The 17,825-nt window shown below is 41.8% G+C and overlaps 1 protein-coding gene across 1 annotated transcript in view; it reads left to right on the forward strand.

Annotated features, from left to right (window-relative positions):
* Positions 1-17,825, forward strand: part of PREX1 (phosphatidylinositol-3,4,5-trisphosphate dependent Rac exchange factor 1) — a 631,853-nt gene that overhangs the window by 497,319 nt on the left and 116,709 nt on the right. Inside the window, exons 23-24 of the mRNA XM_053690087.1 lie at positions 7,147-7,308; positions 10,576-10,786. Coding sequence (XP_053546062.1) covers positions 7,147-7,308; positions 10,576-10,786 — 373 coding nt within the window. The remainder of the gene's footprint in view (positions 1-7,146; positions 7,309-10,575; positions 10,787-17,825) is intronic.

Genomic DNA, 17,825 nt, shown 5'->3' on the forward strand with positions numbered 1-17,825 from the left:
TCCTTATTTGGACGATATCTTGGTACTTGCTCAGTCTTTACATTTAGCAGAATCTCATACGAATCGACTTGTGTTGTTTCTTCAAGATCATGGTTGGAGGATCAATTTACCAAAAAGTTCTTTGATTCCTCAGACAAGGGTAACCTTTCTGGGTTTCCAGATGGATTCAGTGTCCATGACTCTGTCTTTAACAGACAAGAGACGTCTAAAATTGATTGCAGCTTGTCGAAACCTTCAGTCACAATCATTCCCTTCGGTAGCCTTATGCATGGAAATTCTAGGTCTTATGACTGCTGCATCGGACGCGATCCCCTTTGCTCGTTTTCACATGCGACCTCTTCAGCTCTGTATGCTGAAGCAATGGTGCAAGGATTACATGAAGATATCTCAATTAATATCTTTAAAACCGTTTGTTCGACACTCTCTAACATGGTGGACAGATCACCATCGTTTAATTCAGGGGGCTTCTTTTGTGCTTCCGACCTGGACTGTAATTTCAACAGATGCAAGTCTCACAGGTTGGGGAGCTGTGTGGGGATCTCTGACGGCACAAGGAGTTTGGGAATCTCAGGAGGTGATCAATATTTTGGAACTCCGTGCAATTTTCAGAGCTCTTCAGTTTTGGCCTCTTCTGAAGAGAGAATCGTTCATTTGTTTTCAGACAGACAATGTCACAACTGTGGTATACATCAATCATCAAGGAGGGACTCACAGTCCTCTGGCTATGAAAGAAGTATCTCGAATTTTGGTTTGGGCGGAATCCAGCTCCTGTCTAATCTCTGCGGTTCATATCCCAGGTATAGACAATTGGGAAGCGGATTATCTCAGTCGCCAAACGTTGCATCCGGGCGAATGGTCTCTTCACCCAGAGGTATTTCTTCAGATTGTTCAAATGTGGGAACTTCCAGAAATAGATCTGATGGCGTCCCATCTAAACAAGAAACTTCCCAGGTATCTGTCCAGATCCCGGGATCCTCAGGCGGAGGCAGTGGATGCATTATCACTTCCTTGGAAGTATCATCCTGCCTATATCTTTCCGCCTCTAGTTCTTCTTCCAAGAGTAATCTCCAAGATTCTGAAGGAATGCTCGTTTGTTCTGCTGGTAGCTCCGGCATGGCCTCACAGGTTTTAGTATGCGGATCTTGTCCGGATGGCCTCTTGCCAACCGTGGACTCTTCCGTTAAGACCAGACCTTCTGTCACAAGGTCCTTTTTTCCATCAGGATCTGAAATCCTTAAATTTAAAGGTATGGAGATTGAACGCTTGATTCTTGGTCAAAGAGGTTTCTCTGACTCGGTGATTAATACTATGTTACAGGCTCGTAAATCTGTATCTCGAGAGATATATTATAGAGTCTGGAAGACTTATATTTCTTGGTGTCTTTCTCATCATTTTTCTTGGCATTCTTTTAGAATACCGAGAATTTTACAGTTTCTTCAGGATGGTTTAGATAAGGGTTTGTCCGCAAGTTCTTTGAAAGGACAAATCTCTACTCTTTCTGTTCTTTTTCACAGAAAGATTGCTATTCTTCCTGATATTCATTGTTTTGTACAAGCTTTGGTTCGTATAAAACCTGTTATTAAGTCAATTTCTCCTCCTTGGAGTTTGAATTTGGTTCTGGGAGCTCTTCAAGCTCCTCCGTTTGAACCTATGCATTCATTGGACATTAAATTACTTTCTTGGAAAGTTTTGTTCCTTTTGGCCATCTCTTCTGCCAGAAGAGTTTCTGAATTATCTGCTCTTTCTTGTGAGTCTCCTTTTCTGATTTTTCATCAGGATAAGGCGGTGTTGCGAACTTCTTTTGAATTTTTACCTAAAGTTGTGAATTCCAACAACATTAGTAGAGAAATTGTGGTTCCTTCATTATGTCCTAATCCTAAGAATTCTAAGGAGAAATCGTTGCATTCTTTGGATGTTGTTAGAGCTTTGAAATATTATGTTGAAGCTACGAAATCTTTCCGTAAGACTTCTAGTTTATTTGTTATCTTTTCCGGTTCTAGAAAAGGCCAGAAAGCTTCTGCCATTTCTTTGGCATCTTGGTTGAAATCTTTAATTCATCTTGCCTATGTTGAGTCGGGTAAAACTCTGCCTCAAAGAATTACAGCTCATTCTACTAGGTCAGTTTCTACTTCCTGGGCGTTTAGGAATGAAGCTTCGGTTGACCAGATTTGCAAAGCAGCAACTTGGTCCTCTTTGCATACTTTTACTAAATTCTACCATTTTGATGTATTTTCTTCTTCTGAAGCAGTTTTTGGTAGAAAAGTACTTCAGGCAGCGGTTTCAGTTTGAATCTTCTGCTTATGTTTTTCGTTAAACTTTATTTTTGGGTGTGGATTATTTTCAGCAGGAATTGGCTGTCTTTATTTTATTGCTCCCTCTCTAGTGACTCTTGTGTGGAAAGATCCACATCTTGGGTAGTCATTATCCCATACGTCACTAGCTCATGGACTCTTGCTAATTACATGAAAGAAAACATATTTTATGTAAGAACTTACCTGATAAATTCATTTCTTTCATATTAGCAAGAGTCCATGAGGCCCGCCCTTTTTTTGTGGTGGTTATGATTTTTGTATAAAGCACAATTATTCCAATTCCTTATTTTATATGCTTTCGCACTTTTTTATCACCCCACTTCTTGGCTATTCGTTAAACTGAATTGTGGGTGTGGTGAGGGGTGTATTTATAGGCATTTTGAGGTTTGGGAAACTTTGCCCCTCCTGGTAGGAATGTATATCCCATACGTCACTAGCTCATGGACTCTTGCTAATATGAAAGAAATGAATTTATCAGGTAAGTTCTTACATAAATTATGTTTTATTTAGTTCAGTATCTCTTTAATGAACTAAAAACGCAGTTAAGGGTTTTATTTAATCTTGTGTTGGGCTGGTGTTAAGAGTATCAAAGCAAAAAAAAATGTTAAAAATTAAACTAGGTTGTTCCACAAAACCATAAGCGAAATTGAATGGTAATTGAATAGTTCCAAGAAATGTAATATATTCAAGAATATACATTGATTTTACAAAGACTTTCACTTTAGCTTTACACACAACCCTCGGTTTATAGTAAACCTATTGGGAAGTTGTTATTCTTTTCTGTGTGTGTAATTAATAACCAGTGAAATTGTATTATTTTTTCCTGTTAATCACATATTTTATGATGAACACAGCAGAAATAATTTACTTTGCATGGGTTTAAGAATTATGTCTATGATAGAGTATAAATACAAATGGCAGAAAAGTAACCCTCCTGACATTAGGAATCTGTTATACTACATTAAGAGTTATGGTGTTGTGTATATTCTAATCTAGGTAGTTGTTGTACAGACACCAGACATAAGGAAATCCAGAGCCTCTTATGAAATACATAGTGTGCTCCAGAATGTAAAGAGTTTTTGAGCAAAAGAGAGGTCTAGCTAGTGCCTTTTATCTTTTATTTCTTTAGATGTACCCCTATATTCTGTAAATTGTAAGCTATCTGCCTGTTGAGAAAAAACATTTCCACACTGTAATTTAGAGGTGTGACATAGATCAACAGAGGTGTCAAAGCAGTACGAAGAGCGTTTGTAATGGTAGTAATATATTCTTGTCATTACAATTACATTTTCTATACAATCAATGTGTCATTGTCTTAGGGTGTTTCCAGTCTAGTATCACATGATAAAGGAAGGAAGGAAATAGAACTGTTTTGCAGTTTAGTGACCCTTTTTTAATGTGCACTGTGGAGTGATTCTACAAATGTACACCCCTCACATTTTTGTAAATATTTTATTATATCCGTTTATGTGACAACACTGAAGAAATTACACTTTGCTACAATGTAAAGTAGTGAGTGTACAGCCTGTATAACAGTGTAAATTTTCTGTCCCCTCAAAATAACTCAACACACAGCCATTAATGTCTAAACCATTGGCAACAAAAGTGAGTACACCCCTAAGTGAAAATGTCCAAATTGGGCCCAAATTGTCAATATTTTGTGTGGCCACCATTATTTTCCAGCACTGCCTTAACCCTCTTGGGCATGCAGTTCACCAGAGCTTCACAGGTTGCCACTAGAGTCCTCTTCCACTCCTCCATGATGACATCACAGAGCTGGTGGATGTTAGAGACCTTGCGCTCCCCCACCTTCCGTTTGAGGATGCCCCACAGATGCTCAATAGGATTTAGGTCTGGAGACATGCTTGGCCAGTCCATCACCTTTGCCCTCAGCTTCTTTAGCAAGGCAGTGGTCGTCTTGAAGGTGTGTTTGTGGTCGTTATCATGTTGGAATACTGCCCTGCAGCCCAGTCGCCGAAGGGAGGGGATCATGCTCTGTTTGAGTATGTCACAGTACATGTTGGCATTCTTGGTTCCCTCAATGAACTATACCACCCCAGTGCCGGCAGCACTCATGCAGGCCCAGACCATGACACTTCCACCACCATGCTTGACTCTAGGCAAGACACAATTGTCTTTGTGCTCCTCACCTGGTTACCGCCACACACGCTTGACACCATCTGAACCCAATAAGTTTATCTTGGTCTCATCGGACCACAGGACATGGTTCCAGTAATCCATGTCCTTAGTCTGCTTGTCTTCAGCAAACTGTTTGCTGGCTTTCTTGTGCATCATATTTAGAAGAGGCTTCCTTCTGGGACGACAGCCATGCAGACCAATTTGATGCAATGTGCGGCGTATGGTCTGAGCACTGACAGGCTGACCCCCCACCCCCCACCCCTTCAACCTCTGCAACAATGCTGGCAGCACTCATATGTATATTTCCCAAAGACAACCTCTGGATTTGATGCTGAGCACATGCACTCAACCTCTTTGGTCGAGCATGGCAAGGTCTGTTCTTAGTGGAACCTGTCCTGTGAAACCACTGTATGGTCTTGCCCTGCAGCTCAGTTTCAGGGTCTTGGCAATCTTCTTATAGCCTAGGCCATCTTTATGTAGAGCAACAATTCTTGTTTTCAGATGCTCAGAGAGTTCTTTGCCATGAGGTTCCATGTTGAACTTCCAGTGACCAGTATGAGAGAGTGTGAGAGCGATAACACCAAATTTAACACACCTGCTCCCTATTCACACCCGAGACCTTGTAACACTAACGAGTCACATGACACCGGGGAGGGAAAATGTCTACTTGGGCCCAATCTGGACATTTCCACTTAGGGGTGTACTCACTTTTGTTGCCAATGGTTTAGACATTAATGGCTGTGTGTTGAGTTATTTTGAGGGGACAGCAAATTTACACTGTTATACAGGCTGTACACTCACTACTTTACATTGTAGCAAAGTATAAGTTCTTCAGTGTTGTCACATGAAAAGATATTATAAAATATTTACAAAAATGTGAGGGGTGTACTCACTTTTGTGAGATACTGTAAATAGCTCATGCGAACTAACATGAGAAAATAACAGGCAACTGAGGCCTATGACTATTTCATGTGAAGTGAGAAGATGACTGGGAAGTGAGGCCTATGAGTATTTCATGTGAAGTAAGAAGATGAAAGGCATGCAAGGCCTATGACTATTTCATGTGAATTAAGATGACAGGCAAGCGAGGCCTATGAGTATTTCATGTGGAGTATTTCATGTGAAGTGAGAAGATGACAGGCAAGCAAGGCCTATGACTATTTTATGTGAAGTGAAAAGATGACAGGAAAGTGAGGCCTATGAGTAGTTCATGTGAAGTGAGAAGATGACAGGAAAGTGAGGACTATGAGTATTTCATGTGAAGTGAGAAGATGACAGGAAAGTGAGGCCTATGAGTATTTCATGTGAAGTGAGAAGATGACAGGCAAGTGAGGCCTATGACTATTTCATGTGAAGTAAGAAGTGAAAAGATGACAGGCAAGTGAGGCCTATGAGCATTTTATGTGAAGTGAAAAGATGACAGACAAGTGAGGCCTATGAGTATTTCATGTAAAGTGAGAAGATGACTGGAAAGTGAGGCATATGACTATTTCATGTGAAGTGAGAAGATGACAGGAAAGTAATGCCTATGAGTATTTCATGTGAAGTGAGAAGATGACTGGAAAATGAGGCCTATGAGCATTTTATGTGAAGTGAAAAGATGACAGGCAAGTGAGGCCTATGAGTATTTCATGTGAAGTAAGAAGATGACTGGAAAGTGAGACATATGTCTATTTCATGTGAAGTGGGAAGATAACAGGCAAGTAAGGCCTATGAGTATTACATGTGACGTGAGAAGATGACTGGCAAGTGAGGCCTATGAGTATTTCATGTGAAGTGAGAAGATGACAGGAAAGTAAGGCCTATGAGTAAAAGCTTTGCCTATGAATATTTCACGGGAAGTGAGAAGATGACAGGCAAGTGAGGCCTATGAGTATTTCATGCGAAGTGAGAAGATGCCAGGCAAGTGAGGCCTATGACTATTTCATGTGAAGTGAGAAGATGACAGGAAAGTGAGGCCTATGAGTATTTCTTGTGATATAAGTTGAGGAAGGAAATAAGACAGCTTGTAAAGAAGGCATTAGGGTGTGCTAACGCAGAACAAATGTTTAACAGAGCAATTATTTTAGACAAAGTAAAAAATTATAAACTTTTAAATTTATAGATTCGTGCAACCAACTGAATCTACTTAGATGATTGCACAATAAAAAATAAAAAAAAGAGGGAGTGGCCAACACAGTCACCAGATCTCAACCCTATTGAACTGTTGTGAGAGAAGCTTGACCGTATGGTACATAAGAAGTGCCCATAAAGCAAATCTAACTCGTGGGAGGTGCTTCAGGAAGCATAGCGTGTAATCATTTCAGATTACCTCAACCAATTGACAACTACACATGGATAATTCTTTGATGATAGCAAATTTTGAAGGACACAATTATTATTTCACTTAGTTACTATATTTTCTATTCAAACTCATTTCATGTATGTTTTCATGGACAATAAGGATATGTCTAATTTTCCCTGAAACCTTTGAACGCCTATATATATATATGTGTGTGTGTATATATGTGTGGGGTTTTTTTAGTAAAAAAAAGAGCTTCCAGCATCTAGTTTTGCTGGAAGCATAAAATAGAACTATGTCCTGTTACTATGTCCTAAGAAGAAACAGTGTCCTAAATTACTGTCTATGTGATTAATTAACCATATATATTCATACTTTGCATACAAAAGTAACCTGTAGATATTCTTCCATTAGATTCTTAAAGCCTTTGTTGCGGATGACAATGAGTTTGTGAGCAACTGCAAGAGGCTAATTGCCATGAGTCGTTCAGTCATGACCATGCCGCAGTATGAGTTCAGGCAGATCTGCGACACTAAACTGGAAAACATCACCAGGAGAATATCGAACTATGAAGAGGTATTTTTTGTTTCAAAGAAAATGATAAACTTTCTTGTTTCATCAATTTAGTTAAGTATGTTTCAATTCCTTTTTTTTTTTTTTTTTTTTGTGTGGAGATTTTAGAATGATCAATCAAAACATGTTACCAAAAATATTGAATTTAATCTTCAGCAAGAGTAATTGGATAAAAAAAATATTTAATCCAGTAACTATTATCTTGTTTGAGCCTGTATTTTTGAGTAAATTTTTAGTATTAATTCTATTATAAAGTTCATCTTTTACAGCCAGGGCTGCGTTTCATTTCTTATTGAATTTTTATATGAAAAAAATAAATAAAATCTGCGCTTCCCCTTATGCTTCCTTTTTTACAATTGATTGAGAACTTTGCACCAAGGTTCAATATTAGCTTTTAGTCCATTTCTGAAAAGTTGTTTTAAAAGACCTATAATAACATTTTCTTAGACTTTCGGCTCGGTTGCATTTAAAGGGTTATTCAAAAACAAAATTTTCCTTTTTATTTTGAATTTCAAATTAAGTCTTGAATGTGATTTGAACCAGTAATGCTTAATAAAGCAGACAAGTGCTCTTCAGTTATCGCTGAAAGGGACATTTTACCAATATGTTAAATCAATTGAAAGTGATGCGGCATATGTCCAAAAAGCTGATTAGAAAATATCATGTGAACATCTCAGTGTAAAAAGAGAAGACACTTTGGGGTTGAATTATCATTGTGTAGGCTGACCATATTGCCACTTTAAAAAGGGACACATATGAAAAATACATGTCAGGGCTGTTTTCAGGGCTGTTTAAAGAAATGGTTTTGTATAAGAACCCTCACATATGTATTTTTCATATGTGTTCCTTCTTAAAGCGGCAATATGGTCAGCCTATCATTGTGCAAGCGGACATGATCCGATATTGCGGATCATGTCCGCTGCACATCGATAAATGCCGACAGCATACGCTCTCGGCATTTATCATTCCACCAGAAGTTCTTGTGAACTGCTGGTGCAATGCCGCCCCCTGCAGATTTGCGGCCAATCTGCCCCTAGCAGGGGGTGTCAATCAACCCAATTGTATTCAGTCGGGTTGTTTTGTGGCGCCTCAGAGCAGGCGGACAGGTTATGGAGCAGCGGTCTTTAGACCGCTGCTTTATAACTTGTGTTTCCGGCGAGCCTGAAGGCTCGCCAGAAACACGGGACATCAAGCTCCATACAGAGCTTGATAAATATGCCCCTTTATCTCACAATTTCTTCAGATTACTATAATAAGAGCTGTCATATGTATGGTGAAAACAAAAACAGCCAATCGACTTCACCTTTGCCAAATTGACACACTGCTTCACTGTGATCTCTTGGGATTTCACCATAATCTCATAAGATTTCATAGTATACTTCCTTAAACTGAGGAGGGAAATAAAGTGACTGTGCCTGCACATGCCAGATGCACACTCCCTTGAAATCATATTTCACAGAGAGGTGTATGAGAAGTATAAATAAAAATAGAGAATCGCTCAACCTGGCAACGAACAATAGCATAATAGCTTGTTCTATAACTAGTTACCACCCTAGAAGCAGCATCTTTTTGCTCAACATGTAACTTTCACAGAAAATAACTTTCCTGTAGTATATCAGTCTGATCCTGACTAAACAGTCCAATCCCGAAATACCAGGCAGTCCCTCTCTGAACTAGAGAAACTGCAAAATCCCAGATGTACGTTTCTGCCAAGTGTGGACCTCGTAAGTGTAGTGCAGTCATATCCTCCTAAGCACACTGAGCAACGGGTCCACATCTGGTTTCTCGCATCACCTTTAGGGAGACTTCCCTAAGTGTCATAATTTGCATAAATAAAAAGAAGAGAAGATGTCAACCTGGGAACGAACATCTGGACAGATAGCTCAGCATGCTAAGGCACTGTGGCTAAGCTCTGTAGCTCCCCGGCGAGGTCCACTCAGCCTTTCATCCTTCCGAGGTGGATAAAATGAGCAGCGCCTTGAGACCCTTACGGGTAATTAACCGCGCTTTACAAGTACCCAATACATACATACATGCATACATAATAGTTTGTTCTATGGCTAGTTACCACCCAAGGAGAAGCATCTTTTTGTTCAACATGTGCCTTTCACAGAGAAGAACTTTCCTGTAGTATATCAGTCTTGTCCTGACTTCACAGTACAGTCCAGCCCCGAAATACCAGGCAATCCCTCTCTGAACGCGAGAAACGGCAAAACCCCAGATGTACGTTTCCTGATATACTAGAGAAAAGTTCTTCTCTGTGAAAGGCACATATTGAGCAAAAAGAGGCTGCTTTTAAGGTGGTAACTAGCCATAGAACAAGCTATTATGCTATTGTTTATTGTCAGGTTGAGCGCTTCTCTCTTTTTATTTTTTTTATTAGTGTGTGAGAAGTGTCTGTAGGAGCTAACTTACTACTATGGAAAGACCGGGCAGGGTTAAATAATAAGACAGCACAATGTTAACAGAGCAGAGGAGACAGACTGTCTGATTTTATGCTGCTTCGTGTGTATTTATGCTTTATTTTCATGCTTTATAATATCACTTTCAAAGGACATTTTTCTTTTAGCATTCAGATAGAGCATACTATATTTTTAAACAATTTTTCAATTTACTCCTATTATCAATTCTTTTGGTACCCTTTATTAAGCTACTGGGAGCTAGCTGAACACATCAGTAAGCCAATGACAATGGACATATTGCAGCCACCAATCAGCTGCTCGCTCCCAGCTACCTAGGTATCCTTTTCAGTGAAGGACACCAAGAAAACGAAGCAAATTACATAATAGAAGTAAATTGAAAAGTTGTTTAAAATTGTATGTTCTATCTGAATCACAAAAGAAACCATTTAATTATCATGACCCTTATAGTTTAAATTTGATGATTAAAGTATGCCTATTTTTATTATGTTCAAATATTTTTTCGAGCAGTTGTTTGCTTGTCTTTGTGGTATCGTATTTTAAGTTAATGACCTAACACACTTTTTTTTTCATGTAGAGCTAACAGATTAGCCACATAAGTTCATATATATTTTAGCCAGTTTTCCTAGTAATTTCTAAAAGTTTTAGTTTCTATCAGACTAAGACCTTATCAATGTTTTATGTATCATGCATAAAATATTACATACAGTGTTCCTCTAACATTTGATGATACAATTAAGTTACTGCTTCCTAATAATTTGTTTACGCATGGTCTAAATGTGCAATATGTTACTCATCTGGCAATGGACTGAAATGCTCTGAACTGTATATGATCTGCTCTTTGTTTCAGTTTGCAAATGAACTCAAAATAAAAGTTAGTCCATGCTTTAAGCAAGCCACGACTGAACCGCACCCACTTCAAAGCATGGATTTCTGCCCTACAAACTGTCACATAAATCTCATGGAAGTTTCCTATCCAAAAAGCACTACGTCAGTTGGAAGGTCCTTCAGCATTCGTTTCGGGAGGAAAAACTCCTTCTTTGGTCTTGATCCAGATCAAGGTATGTGCTGTAAATCTGCCAAGCTCTTCACAGCATGAAATCAAATGCTTAAAACAGTAGTTTTTCATCATTACAATCCCTGGCCATATACTTACATCTTGTGATTACTGTTAGGAAACAGAAATTAAACAGTTAACTAAATTGATCGGGGAATATTAGAAAAACATTGTTAGAAAGCAACTCTATGAACTGTTGCTTGGAGATGACATCAAAGCCTAAAAGGGGGGAAAAAAATCAAAGCACTTTATTCTGATATTGGCGAGCGTGAATAAATACAATCTGACATTAAAGGGACAGTCGAGTCCAAAAAAAGCTTTCATGATTTAAATAGGGTATGTCATTTTAAACAACTTCCCAATTTACTTTTATCACCAATTTTGCTTTGTTCTATTGGTATTCTTGGTTGAAATCTAAACCTAGGAGGTTCGTATGCTAATTTCCTAGACCTTGAAGACTGCCTCTAATCTGAATGCATTTTGACCACTAGAGGGCGTAAAATCATGTGTGTCATATAGATAACATTGAGCTCATGCACGTGAAGTGACCTAGGAGTGAGCACTGATTGGCTAAAATGCAAGTCTGTCAAAAGAACTGAAATTAAAGAGGTAAAATGTGTATTATTATAACTGTGTTGGTTATGCAAAACTGGGGAATTGGTAATTAAGGGATTATCTTTCTTTTTAAACAACAAAAATTCTTGTGTTGACTGTCCCTTTAAATGTATACTGAAGATTCAGATTTATGGTTCTATCTGATTATTTTTATTTTATATATATATATTTTATTATTGATACTGTATAATTCTTGCCCAAATTCTCTTTATAAATAAAGAATTAAAAACAAAACAAAAAAAACACATAGTTAAAGTCCAGCTGGAAATTTGCAATCACTGCAGCTCCCAAACGGAACACAGCAGGTAATTGGCAGCGTTGGGCGACTGCAGCTACTGATTTACTCACCATCTGTTTCCTGATCGGGACCAGCAGTTCTCTGTTGCTCCCTTTGTGGGGGTTAAACACTGCTCGAGCATTAACTGCGCTAGAAGTAAGCTTTTTGCGTGCCTCGGGTTGCTCTCGTATTACAAGTTGAAAGTAAACAGTTTTTGCTCGCGGGCTAACCTGGCGCATGGAAAAAGCAGTGCTTAGAATATTGCTTATGATAATCTATTACCCCATAGAAATCAATGGAGCAAAGAAAAAAAAAAGAAAACCCTGCTTGTGCGCAAACCTGATTGCATATTCTCAAGTGCTCTAACCTGAAATTAAAATTAGTATTTCACATTCCGATGTTTTTCACATAGAAGAATATGTTCTATTTATTCATAAATACATATTTCTACATATATCTGATGGTATTTTGGTACAATATAAATCTATACCTATATATAGCCAGGAGATACAGCACTCTCACTATCCTTCAGAATCAAATATACCAAGGTGCAAAAAATATTATATTTGAAATATGAAGAAAATTGCACTCTGTTGATTTATAGAGAAAAAACGGTTTAATATCTGACGTTTCGAGGTCTGAGGAAGGGGTGAAAACCTTGAAACATCACATAGTAATATGTTTTTTCTTTATAAATCCAGAGAGTGCAATTTTCTTTATATTTATATATATATATATATATATATATATATATATATATATATATATATATATATATATATATATATACATAATTTAATATAGGTATAGATATATACAGGTATAATATATTTAGAACATTTAAATATGAAATATTTACAGTAAATAGACAGTATAACACTTTATTAAATATGAATATTGCATAAATATGATTTTACACGTTTTCATCTACCTATCTGTAAATAGCTCCAATGCATTAATATATATATATATATATATATATATATATATATATATATATACAGGGAGTGCAGAATTATTAGGCAAATGAGTATTTTGACCACATCATCCTCTTTATGCATGTTGTCTTACTCCAAGCTGTATAGGCTCGAAAGCCTACTACCAATTAAGCATATTAGGTGATGTGCATCTCTGTAATGAGAAGGGGTGTGGTCTAATGACATCAACACCCTATATCAGGTGTGCATAATTATTAGGCAACTTCCTTTCCTTTGGCAAAATGGGTCAAAAGAAGGACTTGACAGGCTCAGAAAAGTCAAAAATAGTGAGATATCTTGCAGAGGGATGCAGCACTCTTAAAATTGCAAAGCTTCTGAAGCGTGATCATCGAACAATCAAGCGTTTCATTCAAAATAGTCAACAGGGTCGCAAGAAGCGTGTGGAAAAACCAAGGTGCAAAATAACTGCCCATGAACTGAGAAAAGTCAAGCGTGCAGCTGCCAAGATGCCACTTGCCACCAGTTTGGCCATATTTCAGAGCTGCAACATCACTGGAGTGCCCAAAAGCACAAGGTGTGCAATACTCAGAGACATGGCCAAGGTAAGAAAGGCTGAAAGACGACCACCACTGAACAAGACACACAAGCTGAAACGTCAAGACTGGGCCAAGAAATATCTCAAGACTGATTTTTCGAAGGTTTTATGGACTGATGAAATGAGAGTGAGTCTTGATGGGCCAGATGGATTGGCCCGTGGCTGGATTGGTAAAGGGCAGAGAGCTCCAGTCCGACTCAGACGCCAGCAAGGTGGAGGTGGAGTACTGGTTTGGGCTGGTATCATCAAAGATGAGCTTGTGGGGCCTTTTCGGGTTGAGGATGGAGTCAAGCTCAACTCCCAGTCCTACTGCCAGTTTCTGGAAGACACCTTCTTCAAGCAGTGGTACAGGAAGAAGTCTGCATCCTTCAAGAAAAACATGATTTTCATGCAGGACAATGCTCCATCACACGCGTCCAAGTACTCCACAGCGTGGCTGGCAAGAAAGGGTATAAAAGAAGAAAATCTAATGACATGGCCTCCTTGTTCACCTGATCTGAACCCCATTGAGAACCAGTGGTCCATCATCAAATGTGAGATTTACAAGGAGGGAAAACAGTACACCTCTCTGAACAGTGTCTGGGAGGCTGTGGTTGCTGCTGCACGCAATGTTGATGGTGAACAGATCAAAACACTGACAGAATCCATGGATGGCAGGCTTTTGAGTGTCCTTGCAAAGAAAGGTGGCTATATTGGTCACTGATTTGTTTTTGTTTTGTTTTTGAATGTCAGAAATGTATATTTTTGAATGTTGAGATGTTATATTGGTTTCACTGGTAAAAATAAATAATTGAAATGGGTATATATTTGTTTTTTGTTAAGTTGCCTAATAATTATGCACAGTAATAGTCACCTGCACACACAGATATCCCCCTAAAATAGCTATAACTAAAAACAAACTAAAAACTACTTCCAAAACTATTCAGCTTTGATATTAATGAGTTTTTTGGGTTCATTGAGAACATGGTTGTTGTTCAATAATAAAATTAATCCTCAAAAATGCAACTGGCCTAATAATTCTGCACTCCCTGTATATATATATATATATATATATATATATATATATATATATATATATATATATATATATATATATGTCCTAAAGCCCATTCACATGGGCCATTTTTTGCAGTACAGCGGTCCAACCCCTTAAGCTCTCTCCCTCCCCCTCTCTTTTGCTCTCTCTCCCCCCTCTCTTTTGCTCTCTCTCCCCCCTCTCTTTTGCTCTCTCTCCCCCCTCTCTTTTGCTCTCTCCCTCCCCCTCTCTTTTGCGCTCTCTCTCTCTCTCCCCCTCTCTTTTGCTCTCTCGCTCTCTCTTTCCTCCTCTCTTTTGCGCTCTCTCTCTCCCCCCTCTCTTTTGCGCTCTCTCCCCCTCTCTTTTGCGCTATCTCTCCCCCTCTCTTTTGCGCTCTCCCCCCCCTCTCTTTTGCGCTCTCTCTCTCTCCCCCCTCTCTTTTGCGCTCTCTCCCTCCCCCCTCTCTTTTGCGCTCTCTCCCCCTCTCTTTTGCGCTATCTCTCCCCCTCTCTTTTGCGCTATCTCTCCCCCTCTCTTTTGCGCTCTCCCCCCCTCTCTTTTGCGCTCTCTCTCTCTCCCCCCTCTCTTTTGCGCTCTCTCCCTCCCCCCTCTCTTTTGCGCTCTCTCCCCCTCTCTTTTGCGCTATCTCTCCCCCTCTCTTTTGCGCTCTCCCCCCCTCTCTTTTGCGCTCTCTCTCTCTCCCCCCTCTCTTTTGCACTCTCTCCCTCCCCCTCTTTTTTGCGCTCTCCCCCCTCCCCCTCTCTTTTGCGCTCTCTCCCCCTCTTTTGCGTTCTCTTCCCCTCTTTTGCGCTCTCTCCCCCTCTCTTTTGCTCTCTCTCCCCCTTCTCTTTTGCGCTCTCCCCCCCTCTCTTTTGCGCTCTCTCCCCCCTCTCTTTTGCGCTCTCTCCCCCCTCTCTTTTGCTCTCTCTCCCCCTCTCTTTTTGCTCTCTCTCCCCCCTCTTTTGCTCTCTCTCCCCCCTCTCTTTTGCTCTCTCTTCCCCCTCTCTTTTGCTCTCTCTCCCCCCTCTCTTTTGCTCTCTCTCCCCCCTCTCTTTTGCGCTCTCTCTCCCCCCTCTCTTTTGCTCTCTCTCTCTCCCCCCTCTCTTTTGCGCTCTCTCTCCCCCCTCTCTTTTGCTCTCTCTCTCTCCCCCCTCTCTTTTGCGCTCTCTCCCTCCCCCTCTCTTTTGCGCTCTCCCCCCTCCCCCCTCTTTTGCGCTCTCCCCCCTCCCCCCTCTTTTGCGCTCTCTCCCCCTCTCTTTTGCGCTCTCTCCCCCTCTCTTTTGCGCTCTCTCCCCCTCTCTTTTGCGCTCTCTCCCCCTCTCTTTTGCGCTCTCTCCCCCTCTCTTTTGCGCTCTCTCCCCCCTCTCTTTTGCGCTCTCTCCCCCCTCTCTTTTGCGCTCTCTCCCCCCTCTCTTTTGCGCTCTCTCCCCCCTCTCTTTTGCGCTCTCTCCCCCCTCTCTTTTGCGCTCTCTCCCCCCTCTCTTTTGCGCTCTCTCCCCCCTCTCTTTTGCTCTCTCTCCCCCTCTCTTTTCGCGCTCTCTCCCCCCTCTCTTTTGCGCTCTCTCCCCCCTCTCTTTTGCGCTCTCTCCCCCCTCTCTTTTGCGCTCTCTCCCCCCTCTTTTGCTCTCTCTCCCCCCTCTCTTTTGCGCTCTCTCTCCCCCCTCTCTTTTGCGCTCTCTCTCCCCCCCTCTCTTTTGCGCTCTCTCTCCCCCCTCTCTTTTGCGCTCTCTCTCCCCCCTCTCTTTTGCGCTCTCTCTCCCCCCTCTCTTTTGCTCTCTCTCTCCCCCCTCTCTTTTGCTCTCTCTTTCCCCCCTCTCTTTTGCTCTCTCTCTCCCCCCACTCTTTTGCTCTCTCTCTCCCCCCACTCTTTTTTGCTCTCTCTCTCCCCCCACTCTTTTTTGATCTCTCTCTCTCCTCTCTCTCTCTCTCCTCTCTCTCTCTCTCTCTCTCTCTCTCTCTCTCTCCTCTCTCTCTCTCCTCTCTCTCTCTCTCTCTCTCTCTCCTCTCTTTCTCTCTCTCCTCTCTCTCTCTCTCTCTCTCTCTCTCTCTCTCCCTCTCCTCTCTTTCTCTCTCTCCTCTCTCTCTCTCTCTCTCTCTCTCTTTTTCTCTCTCTCACCCCTCTTTTGCTCTCTCTCTCCATCCCTCTCTTTTGTTCTCTCCCCCTCTTTTGTTCTCTCCCCCTCTTTTGTTCTCTCCCCCTCTTTTGTTCTCTCTCTCTCCCCCTCTCTTTTGTTCTCTCTCCCCCTCCTTTGTTCTCTCTCCCCCTCTGTTTTGTTCTCCCCCCCTCTTTTGTTCTCTCTCTCTCTCCCCCCTCTCCCCCCTCCCCTCTCTCTCTCTCTCTCTCCCCCTCTCTTCTTTTGCTCTCTCTCCCCTCTCTTCTTTTGCTCTCTCTCCCCCTTTCATTTTGCTCTCTCTCTTTCCCCCTCTTATTTTCTCTCTCCCCCTCTCTTTTGCTCTCTCTCTCCCCCCTCTCTTTTGCGCTCTCCCCCTCTCTTTTGCGCTCTCCCCCTCTCTTTTGCGCTCTCTCCCCCTCTTTTGCGCTCTCTCCCCCTCTTTTGCGCTCTCTCCCCCTCTTTTGCGCTCTCTCCCCCTCTCTTTTGCGCTCTCTCCCCCTCTCTTTTGCGCTCTCTCCCCCTCTCTTTTGCGCTCTCTCCCCCTCTCTTTTGCGCTCTCTCCCCCCCCTCTCTTTTGCTCTCTCTCCCCCCTCTCTTTTGCTCTCTCTCCCCCCTCTCTTTTGCTCTCTCTCCCCCCTCTCTTTTCGCGCTCTCTCCCCCCCTCTCTTTTCGCGCTCTCTCCCCCCTCTCTTTTCGCGCTCTCTCCCCCCTCTCTTTTCGCGCTCTCTCCCCCCTCTCTTTTCGCGCTCTCTCCCCCCCTCTCTTTTCGCGCTCTCTCCCCCCCCTCTCTTTTCGCGCTCTCTCCCCCCCTCTCTTTTCGCGCTCTCTCACCCCTCTCTTTTCGCGCTCTCTCCCCCTCTCTTTTCGCGCTCTCTCCCCCCTCTCTTTTGCGCTTTCTCCCCCCTCTCTTTTGCGCTCTCTTCCCCCTCTCTTTTGCGCTCTCTCCCCCCTCTCTTTTGTACTCTCTCTCCCCCCTCTCTTTTGTGCTCTCTCTCCCCCCTCTCTTTTGTGCTCTCTGTCCCCCCTCTCTTTTGCTCTCTCTCTCCCCCCTCTCTTTTGCTCTCTCTCTCCCCCCTCTCTTTTGCTCTCTCCCCCCCCCCCCTCTCTTTTTGCTCTCTCTCTCCCCCCTCTCTTTTGCTCTCTCCCCCCTCTCTTTTTTGCTCTCTCTCTACCCCCTCTCTTTTGCTCTCTCTCCTCTCTCTCCTCTCTTTCTCTCTCCTCTCTCTCCTCTCTTTCTCTCTCTCTCTCTCTCCTCTCTTTCTCTCTCTCTCTCTCTCCTCTCTTTCTCTCTCTCTCTCTTTTTCTCTCTCTCACCCCTCTTTTGCTCTCTCTCTCCATCCCTCTCTTTTGCTCTCTCTCTCCCCCTCTCTTTTGCTCTCTCTCCCCCTCTCTTTTGCTCTCACTCCCCCTCTCTTTTGCTCTCTCTCCCCCTCTCTTTTGCTCTCTCTCCCCCTCTCTTTTGCTCTCTCTCCCCCTCTCTTTTGCTCTC

The sequence above is a fragment of the Bombina bombina genome, chromosome 1, assembly GCF_027579735.1.
Source record: "Bombina bombina isolate aBomBom1 chromosome 1, aBomBom1.pri, whole genome shotgun sequence".
Lineage (NCBI taxonomy): Eukaryota > Metazoa > Chordata > Amphibia > Anura > Bombinatoridae > Bombina > Bombina bombina.